This window comes from Pelobates fuscus, chromosome 4 (genome assembly GCF_036172605.1).
Source record: "Pelobates fuscus isolate aPelFus1 chromosome 4, aPelFus1.pri, whole genome shotgun sequence".
Lineage (NCBI taxonomy): Eukaryota > Metazoa > Chordata > Amphibia > Anura > Pelobatidae > Pelobates > Pelobates fuscus.
In genome coordinates, this window is record NC_086320.1 from 176,676,544 (window position 1) to 176,695,908 (window position 19,365).

A 19,365-nucleotide genomic window follows, 5' to 3' on the forward strand; every position below is an offset into this window, starting at 1 on the left:
CTGTGGTAAGAAAGCCTATTCGGAGTTGCCACAGGACTGGGAAGGGGCATGTGTGTTGGGTATGCTCAAACCATCCTTCTTCTTGTTACCTATTGAAACAGGTGAGACTTTAGGTGTTAAAGTGTATGATGTGAATCATAGGAAGAAAAGGGGACCCATAGAGATAGGCACCTGGGAAGATAATGAATGGCCTCCCCAGCGTATCATAGATTATTATGGGCCAGCCACGTGGGCTGAGGATGGTACCTTTGGTTATAGAACCCCTATTTATATGCTCAACCGAATTATAAGGTTACAGGCGGTGGTTGAGATTATCACTAATGAGACATCACAAGCGCTCAATCTTCTAGCGAAGCATAACACCAGGATGAGGACAGCAGTCTACCAAAATAGATTAGCCTTGGATTACCTTTTGGCAGTAGAGGGAGGTGTATGTGGGAAGTTTAACCTGAGCAATTGCTGTCTTCAAATAGATGACGAAGGGCAAGCAATAGCTGAGCTTACTAGCCATATGGTTAAACTAGCGCATGTGCCTACTCAGGTATGGAAAGGGTATAATCCAAGTAGTTGGTTTGGTAGCTGGTATGAGTGGTTTGGAGGGCTTAAGGCAGTGGTAGGTGGAGTCCTACTAATTTTAATGTTGTGTCTACTCCTACCGTGTCTTATACCCTTAGTAGTCAGGTCTGTGCAAAGCCTGATAGGAAGTATAGCAGAGAGGAAGGCTGCTGCACAGATCATGGCGATTTATAAGTATAAGGCTTTAGATCAGGGAGAACCAATGCAGGAAGATGAGTGTTAAAAGATTCACATCATAAGATAAGTCTGGTCTGGTTCAAGGTAACTTGCGGTGTATGCAAACCAAGGTTAAGTGATGCCTCAAGTAATTGTAAAATATCAAGAGGCATCAAAGGGGGGAATGTGGTGGAATCTCGGTAAAAATAAATTTAGTAGGCCGAGATTACCACGTGGCATGTGTACGTGCATATGCTGACGTATCGATCAGTTGGTTGCACGAGGCAAGATACGATCAGTAGTGTACGGAGCATGTGCAAGAATACAGGATATAGTATTCCCCCTCCTCCATTGTGCTGGACAAGCCATGCGGTCAAACAGGAAGTTAATTCTTATTTGTGTTGATTGGTTAAGAGAATGTGCGGGTGGAGCTTAATATGGGAGGAGTTATATGCCTATATAAGGAGCCTGCACTATTGTCCGGGGCTCAGAACTTGCTGTATTTTGGTGACATTAGTCCCTCTGAGTCCCGATCGGTGATCCAATAAAGAATCTCTTCCTTCCTGAAGAAACCTGTGTCCATCTCTCTGTGCTTGGCTTCCGTCAGTTTCTCCGGTATCAATATGAGTCCTATAACGTATTGCTGTCTAAAATGAGTCCTATAAAGCATTGCTGTCTAATATGAGTCCTATAACGTATTGCTGTCTAAAATGAGTCCTATAAAGCATTGCTGTCTAATATGAGTCCAATAACGTATTGCTGTTTAAAATGAGTCCTATAAAGCATTGCTGTCTAATATGAGTCCTATAAAGTATTTCTGTCTAAAATGAGTCCTATAAAGCATTGCTGTCTAATATGAGTCCAATAACGTATTGCTGTCTAAAATGAGTCCTATAAAGCATTGCTGTCTAATATGAGTCCTATAACGTATTGCTGTCTAAAATGAGTCCTATAAAGCATTGCTGTCTAATATGAGTCCAATAACGTATTGCTGTCTAAAATGAGTCCTATAAAGCATTGCTGTCTAATATGAGTCCAATCTAATATGAGTCCAATATGAGTACCAATGGACAATATGAGTCCAATAACGTATTGCTGTCTAAAATGAGTCCTATAAAGCACTGCTGTCTAATATGAGTCTAATATGAGTCCAATAACGTATTGCTGTCTAAAATGAGTCCTATAAAGCATTGCTGTCTAATATGAGTCCAATAACGTATTGCTGTCTAAAATGAGTCCTATAAAGCATTGCTGTCTAATATGAGTCCAATAACGTATTGCTGTCTAAAATGAGTCCTATAAAGCATTGCTGTCTAATATGAGTACAATAACGTATTGCTGTCTAAAATGAGTCCTATAAAGCATTGCTGTCTAATATGAATCCAATAACGTATTGCTGTCTAAAATGAGTCCTATAAAGCATTGCTGTCTAATATGAGTCCAATAACGTATTGCTGTCTAAAATGAGTCCTATAAAGTATTACAGTCTAATCTGAGTCCAATAACGTATATGCGTATGGAATATTGTGCAGATTGAGACACAATTCCTGCACAACATTGTTTCCAGTTGTGTTATACACATAACAAAGCTTTAAAAAACAACAACTATTTTTACGATAGATTTGCCTTTCTTTAATCACACTACTACCTCCGTTCTTGGTGAGTACTGCAGGGAGCGCTGTTAGCTTACCTTTAGAACGCCATGTGCACTTCCTGTACAGGAGAAGGAAATTATTTTGAGTCAGTCAGTCCGCCCCAGGAGCAGCACACACACACACACACACACACATAGGGAACTCAGAGCTCAGCTCACTCTGTGCCCACACAGGACAGCCGTGTCCCGCCTCCAGCCAGCCACACTGCTCTACACACAGGGGAAACATGAAGCAAGCAAGGAGAATTAAAAGAAACTAAATGACACACACTCCCTCTCTGCTCCTTGTTTTGGATATATATTGCCATCTAGAGATTTATTCCTGGGTTTGGATTAGATAAAGGAGATTAGAGATTTTTTTTTTTTTCCCTTTGCCCTCACTGAACAGCCTTATGTGTTTTGCATGTGTGTGAGAGAGACTGAATTAATGGCAGTGCCCAAACTGCTGCAAGATCTGGGATTAGGGAGGTTGCAGTGTGTGCTTCTCATGTGTCCATGGGTGGCCTTATAAGCGTTTGCTGTGTAGGGATGCTGCTGTGACGTCAGGATGCCTCCACTTGATGATGCAGCTCATTCCCAGTGAGGATATAAAGCCATCTAATCTCTGCATTTGTGGAAGTTCTTTCATGGAAATACAAATGAACAGGGAAGCCCAAAGCCAGAACCTTATTTGGGGAAGCCAGTGAGTATCTGCAGTAAACCTACCTGTGCATGTGTGTATTTTACAGAGTTGTAGTGCCTTTTTGTGTGTTTGTGGCTTTCCCCACTATCAATAAAGAAAAAAAAAATTTTAATACAATAATATGTTCCCTGCACTGTGTGTAGTAATATATATGCACATCATTTTGTTCCTACTTATTCATTTTGCTCCAGTGCACACTCTGCACACGTTCACATGTATAAAGTTGTATATGACAGCTGTGGAAAACCCACACTGGTGTAAAGCAAATATGTTTATGTTTCAGCATCAAGAAGGGAATGTCCCTTAAAATCTAACAATGAGAACACCTTTCGGAGGGAAATTACAGTAAAGCTAGTGTGCTCCAGTGGAAGGAAGTGGAGGAGGAGGAAATATGCAGAGAATGTAGAATGAAAGAACACCAGTCAGATCCAGTGCTCTGAACAACTACGGTTACGGTTGTCTTTTTGAGTTCAGGTTGGATTGGGGATTTTAATTTTATTTTAAAAAACAAAAAAAAAACATTATTGTTTACTATTTTTCTGTCAATCCTACCTGGAAAACCATGGCTCATCCCAGGAGAGCAGGGTACGATCACCGGGACATGGTGGTAAAATACATTCATTATAAGCTGTCACAGAGGGGCTATGAATGGGAAGATGGGAGGCAGCAGGTTTCTCATAATCGGCAAGATGCTTCTGCTGCTAATAATAATCATTCTAATGGTGAAGAGGTGTCTTCTTCACCTGGAGAACCTGATGTCTCACCTGTGTCTGCTGCTGCTTCCTCTACTGATGCATCCAAAAATAATGCCCCAGTCACCCTTTTAGTCAATGCACCTGCTGCTCCCAGCTGCTCCGAATCTGCTGCTTCTACCATGCCTACAGCTCAGGGTGAATGGAACGTTCCCCCGAGAAATTCTACCATTGACTTGGGCGCAAACCAAGTATTGGATGGTAATGAAGGTGACGATGCTTTTGTGCAACCTGTGCCCCCAGCAGTGTTCCAGACACTGAGCAGAGCAGGTGATGAGTTTTCACGCCTGTACCAGCAAGACTTTAGACAGATATCAGGGCTTCTCCACTTAACCCCATCCACAGTTCGTCTGCGCTTCACTGCAGTGGTGGAGGAACTCTTCCATGATGGGGTGAACTGGGGAAGAATTGTGGCTTTCTTCGAATTTGGTGGTGTCATGTGTGTGGAGAGTGTGAATCGGGAGATGTCACCTCTGGTCGACTCCATTGTTGGTTGGATGACAGAGTACCTGAATAGACACCTGCAAAACTGGATCCAGGAACAAGGAGGATGGGTATGTGCAAATTTAAGGAAATATTTAAGAAATGTATACAGATCTATAAAATTGGAGAGATATGTACCACGTGAACTACTGTAAAGTTAAATAATGTTTAGCAACCATAAATTTGTGAGGCTTCCCAAATTGCTATGGTAGAAAGCACAGACTCTGGGGTAGCTTTTAAAAGTCAATGCTTGAAAATCTAACATAAATTCACCTTATACACAAGGTATTTTATGCCACCTAATGTGAAATAGTGAAGCAAAACATTCTATGACGCATATGGTGCTATCCAAGCAATGGTTTATCGATAGTGTTCTTAAGAAATGCTATATGAAATTTCACTTGAACACTACCGTTTAGCTAGCTGCCCCTGTAGTACAGAATTCCTGCCAACTATTATGGATACACTTTTTATTTCCAATTTTATTGCCGAGTTTGGTGGAAGGGACAGCAATGAACGAAAACAACGAAATATAAGGACCGTACAGTTTCTTGTATTGTGACATACAAGTATTACAATGAAACAACAGTTACTGCAGTCGTACATGGAAAAAGAGATGGTCTCAGAAGGACATTACCATAAATTGCTGAGGAGGATTTGTCCTAGTAGCTTAAAAAGACACAGTGTTCATTAAAGATAATTTTAAGATCTTACTATTAATGCACGTAATAGATGCCTAAAAAATATTGTTTAAAGTTAATTGAAACATGAGAAAGAAAAATGTCTATAAGGGACGTAGATGATCACAAACCGGTACAACAGATCATGTACAATAATTAAATTCTCTAGGGTTAACTAGAGTACAGAATCCAGAGGTTCGGGCTACTCTAAAACAAGGTACAATAGACCCTGTTACTTTTGTTCCAGCTAGTTAATAAGGAAAAACATTAACAATATACCATCTGTGGTATTTAAAATTAGAGTCCACTGGGAAAACTTGGTATTTTTAGAGAAACAGTGATAAAAGGGATGTTTCAAGTTTCATTGACGCTGAGATGAGACTGTAGACAGATATGTTTATAGAAAAAACATTTGTATTCTCTTATGGCACAGTTCCCTTTTAAATGTACACTCAGACATGGCCCACGTGATAAAATATATTTAATTTTCTAATAAATTCAAAAAGTCCCGACAGTTGAGTTTCTTGTCAGTTTTATTTAAAACAAAACCCACACAAAATGGTATCTTCTTCGCTGCTGTATCTCTATAGTGAAAAGATTTCATGCTGAAGTGCTTAAGAATTGTTTGTACATGACATGATTTATGGGTTTTTGTGGGGTTTTTTTTTGCTTCTTTTGTACCACTTCAAGAGTTTATTCACTACACCTGAAATTGTTGAGAATTTACTATGGAATTGCAATTTTTGTTTGTCGAAACAGCATAGCTGCAAAAACAATGACAAAAAATAGAAAATCAAATTTCATATTGCATACAAGTTGCAGTTGCTGAATTCTGTACAGTTACTGATTTAATAATAATAATACAGTTTGAGAGACAGATAAATGAACTTAGCATCTGGTGATAGAGGTGTGATGCTCAAAACGTTCTTCTGCTGGCTCCTAATTCTTGAACATTGTATATTTCGAACTCTATGGACCTATTTGTTCACTAAATGTAATTGGCTCGTAGTTGTATCCTTTTGACTACTAAACTCTGGAAATATGTATTGACCACTATATGGCATTACCGTTTCGCTGTATGAAATAGGTATTAAAGAATTAAAATGCAGTGTTGAATATAGCAAGTGTGATCATGCATTTGATAATTAATGATGATGAAGCAGCTTCATTCCACATTAGTTGTTAATTCTGAATTGTTTAGGTTTTCCTAGTCACTGTGCATCATAGAAACATAGAAACATAGAATGTGACGGCAGATAAGAACCATTCGGCCCATCTAATCTGCCCAACTGTACATGTCCAATGACTATTTTGCAGTGATAAGTAAAGTTTTCATGGACATGAATTTCAGAGTCAGTGATGCTGCATAGACCCTGTGTAATTTATGATGATGCATGGTTTATTTTTCAAGCTTACTTCATTAAAATAGTGATCTGAGACACCTATTGCTACATAAATGCTGGTAAAAATCTGAACGTAAACCAGCTTCTGTGAAATGTCCTGTCTGCTTCAGTAGAATATACATTGGCAATTGAGTTTCTGGCTATTGCTTCTTGGCTGGCTGGGAGTTGATTAGGTTAGATCTTTGATTTATTTCAGTTTGTACATACGGTAGTAGACGCAGGGTATTATACAATGCTACCTTCTCTTTGATGCATTATAAAGTGTTCCACGTGATAGTAGTGAATTTGGTGCCTGGACATGTTGCCTATAGGTTCTGTACCCTCATTTTGGATGCAAAAGAGTGCTGTTAGGCATTGCAAGATAAATACATATTTGACGGTCTTTTGTCACTATACTATATGTCTATGTGCAAAGGATGCTCAGATTTTTATTCCAGTGGTAGGGAGCAGAAATATGTCTCTTTATCAGGTGCGGCTTTAGAGTGGTTGGTTTTTGGGTTTTTTTGATCACTTGATTATGTTTCATCTTAACCCTTTTTACATCTAAGACAGGCATTGTGCAATAAACATTCTATTGTATTACATTGATTAGTTTGCATACCTCGTGTGTCGGGGGTGTCTCTAATAAAACCGATTTGCTTATCCAGGATCATATATTTGTATGTTTAGGTAAAAATGGGAATCAAAGCTTACATTGATTATATGTAAAAGCATTTATGAGATTTCCACTAGTAAACCATAGCTCACACTCGCAGGTAGCACGGTGATGCTCTATGAAAGCTTTCTTAAAGCTTACGTGCCTAGATTGTCCCTCTGTTACCTAAATACTGCTGGCAGAATTTCAAGGAAATGTATAGATTACAAGATACATAAATCTACAGATAAAATCTCCCCTCCTGCAAAATGGTCTTCGCAATATTTAAAACAAAATTTATGACAATAAATAAAACTAAATGTTAAATAGAAAAACAAAAACTCTAGACTTTTGCTGGCAATTCTGATCATCACAGTGAATTTCAGTCTCTATATAAACTGCTACCTAGTCAGATTAGATTAGATTTCCAGTACCTTGTACGAAGCTTGCCTTTATTTTGTGTGGAATCTCTCTGTTTAGGTTAAACTTGTAGTAAACAAAGACGATATTGTCAGATGCTAAGTGTCACAGGAGTTTGGGCATATGATTGTTTTGCCCAGTGGAGAAGTCAATGACCCTTACATTAGTCATTATACTCTCAGCCAAAATTAGCTTCATCTATTTGGCAGGGGGTGAGTCAAATGTATTACATCTTAGCGCATCTCCCCATAGGTCATTAGTTATTTCAGTTATTTGGTAGTTTTGTGGAAAATTCTGTGGTTTTAGGCATAATTTAACAGTGACAGGTGGAATTTGGTAATTTGCTGCATTCTTTCCCCTGAGGTCAAACTGTCAGATATGCACCATCATTAGCTAACCCAACACCTGGAAAGTTATGTAATCGCCTGCGTCTTTAGGGAGTCCAGAATCTTGGTACTTTTTGCTTTGGGTTATAAGAGAATCAACCATGAATTTCCTCAATTAGGTAAAATTGCTTCTTTCCCTAGCTTGTTTGTCAGTGTGATATTTTTTATGGGTGTAAGCTTTCATGTGTGTTTTCACTGAAACAAGACAAGTGGATTAGATGTTCTGTTGCCAAAATGATAAACAGACATGAATGGCTGTTGTTAATGATCTGGATAACATGATAAACACTCAATTGAATGAATGCAATTCTACATTAAAGTCAATATTAACTGACAGAGATAGGAAAAAAAATAGTGTAGAATACAATAAAAAACAATATTCTAGTGAGAGGCTTTTATCTTGGCATCTACGATATGAAACCTCATCAACACTGAATTACCAATGGGAGGGTTTTCAAACAGATATTTCACAAGCTAAATATAAGGTGTATTCTGAAGCTTTTTTTTTTGTTTGTTTCAAGCCTGTTTTCAGCACTGTAACAAATTTGGATTATAACGTCTGTTCACAGTCTTCCATACTCTGTCAGGTAAATTAGTGTAAAAATAGATGAACATTTATCAGAAAGTATAATACATTTCTAATATTATTCTAAATTACAACTCATGAATATGATCTGGTTGTGCTCAGTTTAGAATCTCCTCATTATTCTATTTACTCCAGTTGGCACTTCAAATAAATATCAATTGCCACAAATATGGTAGCTTTCTAAGTTTAGCAATGTCTAGTTCAGGCATAGGCAATTTTCGGCACTCCAGATATTTCGGACTACAACTCCCATGATGCTTTGCCAGCATTATGGGTGTTAGAGCATTTTGGGGGATGTAGTCCACAACATCTGGAGTGCCGAAAGTTGCCTATCCCTGGTCTAGTGATATTGCAGTAACATTTGAGACATTTGTCAGGTCACCATTTCACTTTACTGTGAACCTATAAGAACCTATTATTTCACAATCAATCAATTCTAGTCATTCATGTATTATTTACTCAACATTTTGACCATATCAGGGTCAATACAAAATACAATGTTACCCATTGCTGAATATTTTGGGCACTGACGGCTTTTGAGTTAGACTTCTGTGCTGAGACCCAATGGAAAATTATTGGAGACACAAATTGGGGAAATTTCTACTTTGCAGTAGGTGGATAAATATTGACACCTGAATAGGAGTGACTCTACTCAAATTTTACTTGATGTACAACCTCAGTCTTAGTTGAGTCGAATGCTCATCACTTAGTATATGCAGTTCAAGACTCTGCTTCTTCTAAAGGAAATTACATTCCTGTAACACTTCTCTAAATAGTGAGCCACTATTTGTAGCCACCACCATTCTCTCCCTTAAGACATACACAGGGAGTGAATTAATGATGACTGGTGCAAATAGGGACTGCGTGCTCAGAATTGTAACCACCATCACATTTTGACTGGCCAGGTGTATATGTCAAGGTCATATCTCCCAACTTTCTTTGGTTTGAGATTACAAGCTTGTGGGTGGGCAGTTAGGAGATATGTTTGGGACATCAAAAAAGCCTTGGAACAAACCTGCAATGATGATCCAGGACCTCAAATTTGAGAAGATCCTGATGGATCTGTAAAAGTTGGGAGATATGCTCGATGATGCATTGAGGGTACAGGTATATCATGCAATAGTGTGATATAACCCATCTTGCAATATGATTTGGAAACATCTGCCATTTCAAATAGCAAGCAGATTTTACATGTAAAATGCAAAACACACGCACGCACACACACACACACTGAATTCAGGCTGTCTGGCATTGTTAGTGGAGGCGGGGAGTGGAACCTGGCAGACCCCAGGTAAGAGGTCAAATGCTGTTTTTACTACTTACAAAGGGATGGGGGGGGGGGAGGGGGTAGGGGAGTCATGGCACTCCTGGCAATAACCACTAAAAACACACGGTAGTGGTTATGGAACTTGGAGTTGTTTTTTTTAAGCACCCGTATAGCTGTAGGTTTGGATGCCTTTGATTTTTTTTTTCCAAGACCTATTGAAAAATCGAATTAAATAATCATTTATATTGGATTATATTTCCCCTTAAGACAGAAGGTGCAGTTCACATAAGTCTTTGATCTATAAATAAATAAATAAATAAATACATATTTTGTGAAGAAGAAGAAGAAGAAGAAAAAAATAATGAAACATTATTGTAATCAATATTATCTACATATCATTCAGGATTTCTGGGGTTATAAAATTACCTGGTTTTGTTATTGTAGTTAGGGATAGATGGATTATTGAAATATGCATGAATTGCTGAAACGAAGATTTACTCTGACAAAATTCGAGTGTGAACATATATTTTATTTAGAAAGCAAATAAATCTAACCAATTTGGTGAGAAGATGCATGTATGCAATATTATTTTGAATATATGAATTTGTGTATAAACCAATATTATATTCTTATATGCAGCTCGGCATTTGTAAATCTCTGACAGTTTAAAGAGCAATTTGTACACCATAACTATTACAGCTCTCTGTAGTGATTATGGTGCCAGGAGTTTCCTGGGTCTCCCTAGTGTAAGTAGTCAAACTGTTTTAGAGTGCTTTGAGTTTTTACTTGGGTTCCCCCTGTTGATGCTTCCCACCTTTCTGAATCCTCCTTGAGAGCCAGAAGTTTTCTGCCTGAGCAAAGCCCTGCTCTCTTGGGCTTAGCTCATTGGCTGAGAGCAATCAGCTGACACCCAGCCAATGAACTGATCCTGAACTGCAGGGTTTAGCTCAAGAGAGCTAACTGGAAGCTAGTAGGATGAGCTCCTGGCTCTCCTAAAAGCTGCAGAGGGGCACGAATGGCACCAAAAGGATCACAGTAAGAAGCCAAATCGTTTTAAAACACTCTGTAGTGATTGTGTTGCTTGGTTGGTGATTATGCTCCTTTAAAGTTACAGAGTATGCGGTATTTTGCAAAACATGAGGGTTTTCTTTTCTAAATCCCACTATCAAACTCTAAAGTTTCATTTGACTATTGTTGAGTGTCACTGGTCAACCGCTAGAAAAAAATATATAATTATCCTTCCTTTTTAATGTGTTGTTGTTTTTTTTGCAAAAGTAAGTAAACAAATATAACTAGATTTACTTTAAAAAAAACTAGAGGAATCAATTAAGATATTTTTTCTTGGCTTAAACAGAGAAATTTGTTTTGAAATGAGAAGATTTTGATAAATTGCCACTGGAGTTTAGAGTTTTGTTTTCTTCACATGAACGTATCTGCCTGTAGACAAAATGCTATTTGGCAGGCGCAGAACTAGACCAGGGGTGGTAGCTGTTATTGTAGAGTTGGTGTGTGCTCAGAGAGAGGATGATGTTTGTGGGGTGTTTATATCTGCTTTATGATGATGGGAATTGTAATCCTATTCCCCTGCTATCTAAGAAAAGATAAGGAAGAAGAACCAGACTCCATTCTTTAAAGGTTCCTCCTAAGGACCAAGTACAGCTTATTGTAGTTGTTTTTTGTGTTGGTAGTGTTAAGTTGAGAGTACTGGAAGCAAGTTAGCTTTGGAAGGATAATGCAGAATAATTTCTTATCTCCTGCTCTGTTAAAGGGACACTATAGTCACCAGAACAACTACAGCTTAATGTAGTTGTTCTGGTGTCTACAGCCTGTCCTTGCAAGCTTTTTAATGTAAACACACTGCCTTTTCAGAAAAGAAGAAAGCAGAAAGGCAGTGTTTTCATTTCTGCTTAGGATCACCCCAGTGGAATTCACTCAGACGTCCACTAGTGGTGCTTCCTGGGCTATTGACGTTCAGCATCTCCACACTCTGCATGGAGGTGCTGAACGTTCCTCATAGAGATACATTGATTCAATGCATCTCTATGAGGAGATGGTGATTAATTTAGCGCAGTGGTTTGCTGCAAATGCGCAATAGCCCCCTAATGCTTTCTTAGGAGGCCAAGGAGGCGGAGCTAGCTGCAACTAGATTGCTGGTATAAAATGGTGAGTTTAAACATCTTTTAATCTTCTGACGGGTGTCCAGCCGCCTAAATAGTGCTATTAGCAGTATAGTGCCAGGAACACGTTTTTTTATTCCTGACACTATAGTGTTCCTTTAATAGCTTGCTAAAGTGTGTAGTAGCCTCCCCTGTGCGATTAAAGTTTAATTTGCTGAGCAGGAGATAAAAACTTCTAAGCAAGATAACATCTGAAATTCAAACACATTTTTTATGCTGTGTGAGTAACACCCAGGGGAGGTGTAGCTAGGGCTCCATAAACAAAAACAAAAGTGATTTAAATCACGAATTGCAGAAAGGTGATTGAGCGGTGAGGCTGCAGGGACATGACCTGTTCACCAAAAATGCTTCATTAAGCTAAAGTTGTTTTGATTCCTATAGTCTCCCTTTAAAGAAACTATAATGACATTACTAGAAGTTTATTCTCAGTGAATTGTGATGAACCAATTACGCATTTGTATATTCTGATTTCCCTTTAATTATAGTAAGCATCCACAATGCATGATAAAGTGATGTGATAGTCAAGTTTTGGTGTATTGTAGGTTTAGATGATGTTTTGTTTTTCTCTTTTTCTTTTTTTTTGTTCCACGTGTTTCTAGAAAAATTGTTAAAAAAAAGACAAACTTTACGCCCATTATTAAGTAGCAATACATATTCAGGATAACTGTTCGTTCTTTGATCTAGAAAGGAGTTAAAGCAAAAAGGGGAAACCTAGCATCAGGAAGACCAACTTATAGAAAAGTACCTGCCCAGTGACCAGTGGTCTTGAAGTGATCCCAGCAAGATATTAAAGTTTTTGACAGGATGGCATTGCCTTGCGGCCCGTTCTCCATTTGTAAAATTAGCTCAGGCACTTATTCGTCTATTGCAGTATATAATATGCTGAAATAAATCCTGCTAAAACTCTTCATTATGTGTTTTCCAGTGTCAGTAGTCTTCTTTGTATTGGGGAAGGAAATGCTGTTACAATTAAATTTTTTGTGGGTATTTACCTGAAGCGTGCCATGACATGCCTGTTCTAAGCACTGAAACATAGCATTATGGACCCAGTTTGTGGTCTCAACCCAGAGGTTAACAACCACTGCTCGAAAGCATATGCCTGAAGCTTATATTGTGTGCTGTTTGCTAGAGAAGTTGCTCCCATCCCAATTCTTAATGCATACACATGGTCCGGGCTTTGTCAGTGTCGTCATTTAAACAAAATACGGCAATGCCTAAGTCCTGAAAAGTTGATGTGCCTGAGGACTTATCGAGAATTCTCTTTACTAGAGGACAATGGTAAATTGGTGCATCTTCTCGAGAAACCATATAGATAAGCACCTGGCATTAGAGAGACTGTTTCCCAAAGTTTGATTCACATTGATAAAGGTCTGAGTTATGGTCTTCCCAGGGTCATTTTTCTAGGTTTACTTTACAAGCAATATTGACCAAATGGTCAGCCTTAAATACTTGTGCACTTTGACTTCAGTGTAGCTATTACATGTTAGTCCTTGAGCGTCATTTGTTACTCTATACCATATGTGTCAAACATGAAAACAATCCCTTACTTGTAATAAGACGATAAAATAATGACTTTTTACACTACATGATCTATTGCTATAAGCAAGTAAAATATGATATGTTACGGGAACTTGTAGAAGACCCAATATTTTACATGACTCACTCGCTGTCTTTGTAGACTTCTCTCATTTTTCTGGTTTTGCTCTTGCTGTGAATTGTATTATATTAGAAAGCACAACTAGGCCGCAAAGGGCAAGTGTTAGTCACCTCTGATTCACCGAGGTGAAGTCATTGAACCATAGCAAGTCAATTGGTTTAACCTTACAGAAACAATGAAACATACATTAAACAATTGAGATATAGTGTTTCTGAGGAAACATGTTCCCCTCTATATGTGATGACCACGAAAATATTCGAATCTATCTTTCAATCTGACTGCCTGTTTATCTCATGCACGTACATATTATGTTACCTGCATTTAACTATACAGCTCATGGAAATGGTAGAGGCTATATTTTTATGTAATGTTAGTTTATGCTCATGATATGGGTTGTGTTTGAGAGATTTATCCCATAATGCTCGACTCTGGACTGTAATCAACATCTTTTTTCACTTTAATCTTTGTATTACAGTTTAAAGGCAGGCATCAAGCACCATAACCACCACAGCACGCTATACTAGTTATGGTGCCAAGAGTGATCTGCAAATTTTAGAACAGTTTGATAACATACTTAGGTGCTGGCACCATATGGAGCAGAAGCCAGAGCTAAGCAGTTCCAATACAGGACCTTAGTCATTGACCAAGAGTGCTCAGCCAGTGATAGTGGCCCTGCTTAGCTTAGTGGCAATAACATGATTATTTTGCATGGGGGCCCATGTAGTGGTTGTAGTGTTTGAAGTGTATCATTAGCATGCTATCATTTCACAATATTGAGACATTTTTAAATAGACTAAATACTTGTGTTTCAAAATATTTTAAATTGTGGGAGATAAGCAAAGACCAATATAAAACATTTAGAAATCATGTAGATAGATTAAAAAAAAAAAAAAAAATTATGATATTCTGTATTGTATGCATCCTATTCCTAAAGAGAATTAAAAAGGCCAGTAGGTTACTGTGAAAGAACATTAAATGAGCAATGTCACATGGATGGTTAGGGTTTCTAAGAAGAAATTTGGATCAATAAAGTAAAAATCCACAAGATTAATAATGAATTACATTATCCAAATTATACACCAGCCAATTGCTTTAAGTGGCCAAACCCCTTCACCACTAAAATTATTTTTTTAAGTTCTGAAAAGTAATTTTTATATTAATTTTTAAAGGGATCCTATAGTGATATGGTTAAAACCGCTTCAGCCACTTACCTGAATCCAGCGCCGATGTCCCTCGGCGCTGGATCAGGCTCCGCCCACGCTCCTCCCCTGCCGACGTCAGTCAGCGGGGAGACCTAATGTGCATGCACGGCAATGGCCGCACATGCATTAGACTTCGCCATTGGAAAGAATTATTCAATAGGGAAAATCTGACGCTGGAGGTCCATGAGGATGTCCAGAGTCAGATAACGGACCAGGAGTCCGTTAGGATTCCGGAAGCGCTCCCAGTGGCTGTCTGGTAGTCAGCCACTGGGGGCAGACTTAGAGCTCCAGTGTAAACATTTCAGTTCTCAGGAACTGCAATGTTTTACAATGCAGCACTAAGTGCAAAAGTGTCACAGCACCCAGACCACTTCAATTAGCTGAAGTGGTCTGGGTGCCTACACGTTAGCATGCATAAATACCTGTAGTACATTAATGACAAATGTCATATGTTACAGAATGTTACAGAATAATGGAATTACAGACTAGAAAACAGTATTAACACATACCTCATGCTAGGTTATTCAATTTATCGAGAGTGAAAGGGTTACTGCTACTCTAAGCTGATTTCAACCACATCCATCTATTTTTCTACATCATTTATGGATCTATGTTCATTGTGAGAGAGTTCAGAGAATAAAAATCCTACCGCAGAGTTAAAAAAAACAGGTTCTGGTAGGAGATATAATGTTAACTTCTTATTTGTTAACCATTTAAAGAAACACTATAGCGTTCAGAATTAAAATATATTCTTGTCACTATAGTTACTGTTTAGGTGACTGGCCAAGCACTGCCAGGGCTAAAAAAGTTGATTTACTTACCTTTCAGCCCTCCGCACGCCAGTCTCCTCCATAATGCTCCACCTCTGCTGCTGAGATCATCAGTGTTGATTATCTCAGCCAATTCAATGCTTTCCTGTAGGAAAGCATTGGGATGCTAGTGCGCATGCGTGGCAAATCGCTGCACCAATCAGATGGTCTCTGACATCATCTGTTTAAAAGATTTTCTCTACTATTTATGGAAGCTCCTCTAGTGGCTGTCATACTGACAGTCATTAAAGCCAGGTTATCCCTGCCGAACAATGTTTTCAGCTGTAGGGTTAAAACAGGGAGAGAGGGGTGGCGCATATCACCCAGACCATTTCATTAAAATAAAAGTAGTCTAACTGACACCGGACCCATGGGCATGCCTCCTCTCAAGACCCACGGACGGGCTCCACAAACACGACCAAAGACCTCTAAATATGCTCTACCTAGCCGCTCGAAGAGCGATAGCGCAACACTGGATAAACCCAGAAACACCCCCACTCACCCTGGTCAAGGCAAAAATTAGGGACAACTACTTAATGGATAAAATGACAGCTCAGGTGAGAAATACCACCAACACGTTCCGGATAGTCTGGGCCACATGGGAACAATATGACATCTAAGACAAATAGAAATGACAGAACCGGGATAGCAAAATCTCACTCGTGCTATGGAACTACTTAGTTTTATTTTATTTTAATATGGTTTATTATGTTATGAAATGTTACACTGTATGTGAAAAGAGAAAAAAGGAAAAAGCTGACAGATACTGCAGCAATAGACACCTTAACCGGCCTCTGCGCAGGTCACAGGCTACGAAACTCAAAAAGGTACCAATAACACTGTATTGCGTGCATTCAAACCTACCGTTGAATCACAAAACAGGCTTCTGCGCAAGCCACTCATGTTCTTTTGAAACCGGTCAGCACGAAAAATAAAGAATATATAAAAAAATAAATAAAAGTAGTCTGAGTGCCTATAGTGTTTATTTAATCAGAATATGTTTACCACACATCCAAATACTCCCCATCTAGCAGACCAGACCCAATTGAATCCCACCATGTTTTCGAGTTTTTTTCCCCCCTCCACTGTCCCTCTAACCAGAACATTATTTTGTTTGTTTGTTTCTGTTTGTTGTATTTTTTTTTTTTTTTTTTAATTCTCCAGATAAACGTGAGTAAAGCAGAATAAACTTCCTGTAAGGTTTGCTTTGCAGACTACAAAGATGTGTAGGAGTGAATGTTTTTCTGAAAAGGATCAATAAATCTTATTTTTGTGGACAGTTTTTTTTTTTTAGTCTTGGCTGACTTGAAGTTCATAAAATATTTGTTTCCTTAAAATATGTTCAAAGCATGTTATTGATTTCAATCCTTTTTCTGTTAGGCATAGAGGATTAGGTAACCATGAAGATTTTTCTCCCTAAAACATTTTTTCTATAATCTTCTTCATGGTAAAAGTACAGGAAGATGTCCTGTGTAGTGTGCCAGAGCACTGACTATATAGCGTCCCTGCGTATTGATATCACATGAAATGCTAAGGAACCTCATGAATTAATACACTTCAGTAATCCAGTGATTGGATTAAAGCCAGCAAAGGCTGTAAATCAAGATATGTTATTTGGAAAGAGACGAAGGGACATTAATAAAAAAAAAAAGTATGTACCTATTTAGATCCTCCTCATCAAGTCTTGAATGCTAAAGACTGTCCCTCTACACAGAAAATAACAAGCAGCATATCAGACTTGAAGTCATTTAGAACTTAACAAATGTGATTATTATATCTTGGCAACTCATAAATGTGAGGTTGGATAGTATGGGTATTTCCTATTTTCTAATAACCATAGTTCTATTAGATGTTTATATGCAAACAGGGGCCAAGCCATATTTCTCACACTAGCTTTTAATGCACAATTATCTCCATCATCCCTAGTAATTTATGACAGTCTGAGCAACAAAAGGCATGCAAATGTATTCTTATCCTTTTATATAAGTACTCTGTATTAATTTTTGTGTAGGGTTTTTTGTTTTACAATTTCTAGTGAATGTGGGATCTATGAGTTGTGTGGGTGTTTGTGTTAGTGCCATTATTACATATATTCACACCCATGCCATATGGGTGTGTGCTTTTGCCAAGTTGTTTATATTTTTACATGTTGTTCATTGGTTGGTAAGTAACATAAATATATATACACTGCCCACGTTTGCTTGGGCATTGTGTGTAAAAGCACTCCTCCTAGCACATCAACTACGGTAGTTATTGAACTATTCCCACAAATGCTTTATGTCTTTAAAAAAAAAAAAAAAGCTGGAGAGGGTGCTTAGATATATTATGAGTGGATCGTATAAAGAATTCGATCCATTTTATTAAAAGTTTTCATTAAAAATACTTTATCTTATGTCTTTAATGTTAGAAAAAAATGTGTCTAGCTAATTTGTATAATGGACATGATATATCTCTTTCCAATGTATTTGTTTATTTTCAATTTCTTCTCTACGTAAAGAATTTAAAGGCAAACCAAATACGTTTTACTCATTTGACTTTGAGAAGATGATAAACAGATCAGTACCATTTGCCTTGTGTTTTCATTATAGGGACAGGAAGGAACTACCCAGTGTGGTGCCAATGGTGAGTTGGATTGCAGATGATATAGATATATAGATATATATAATCCACTGCCCACAGCAGAATTGTTTCATTTAGAGGCGAGCTGTTGTACACAAAGAATACTGGTAAAATATGGAAAGTTGCTAGTTATTATTGACATCATTTATCAGGCCTCAAGTTATAAAACAGGAACATGGGAGATCTGTATTGGAGGCTTGGCATTCATCACTTTATTACTGGATTACTAGGGCATTACACTTATGTAGAATTATAGGAGTTATGAAAAAATGTTCTTATCAAATAAAGAAAACCAATATTCTGCTCGTTTATAGAACTATGGAAATTCTCAGAGATGGTTCTCAACAGGCAGAAACCCCTCCTTTTCAATTTGCATGCATGATTTCCACCTCTCAATGCGAGAAGGCATTCATGTGATTATCATTTTCAAAACTCAACTGTAAGCATTATGATATCCCCCTAAGAACATGAGATAATTAAAATTTGCTTCAGTGCACAAGCTCTTTGAGTTCCGGGCAACTTTTCTTGTAGAAATTCTGCTTGAGCATTGACCTTCTGGCTTCCTGACTGCTGTCTAGATGACTGAACCACCCACCCGGTGCCCCCCTTTCCCAATGACACACAGAGACCGTATAAAGTTGGGTAAGGGCATCGGCCACAGCTTTATTAATTTTCCATGCCAGCAACATAAATACTGTCAGCTGTTGGGGTGATTGCCCAACAGACAGGTCTATCCCCACAAACCATGAGTCCATGAGCAGCCTGCCTCCGCCATCAGCTCCCAACAGGCTGCGACTCCCCAAGCCTCCTCGGCAACTCCATCACTTCTGCCTGCGCTGGCCAGGACTCCCGCATGCTGTGACAAAACAAGAAAAGACAACCAACAACAAGCACCAGAAACAAAACCCACATTCCTTCAATAACCAAACGTCCTAAGGGCGGGAGGGCGGGAAAGTCAGGATCCCTGCACTTCCAAGAGCTGACTGGTAAGTCCCCTCCCCTCACTGTCCTTATAACTGTCTTCCATCTTAGCAACTATGTATCCATATATCCCCCTCCCATCTGCTCTTCCTTTAAGACTCCTTATCCTAGCCGCAGTCATGTCCCCCCTTCCTTGTCAGTCCAGGGAGGTGTCTTGACTGCTGTCTAGATGACTGAACCACCCACCCGGTGCCCCCCTTTCCCAATGACACACAGAGACCGTATAAAGTTGGGTAAGGGC

General features: G+C 38.6%; 1 protein-coding gene across 1 annotated transcript in view; it reads left to right on the forward strand.

Moving 5' to 3' along the window:
* The first annotated feature begins 2,515 nt into the window (after positions 1-2,515).
* Positions 2,516-19,365, forward strand: part of BCL2 (BCL2 apoptosis regulator) — a 201,804-nt gene continuing 184,954 nt past the window's right edge. Inside the window, exons 1-2 of the mRNA XM_063450555.1 lie at positions 2,516-3,068; positions 3,352-4,374. Coding sequence (XP_063306625.1) covers positions 3,631-4,374 — 744 coding nt within the window. The 5' untranslated portion in view covers positions 2,516-3,068; positions 3,352-3,630. The remainder of the gene's footprint in view (positions 3,069-3,351; positions 4,375-19,365) is intronic.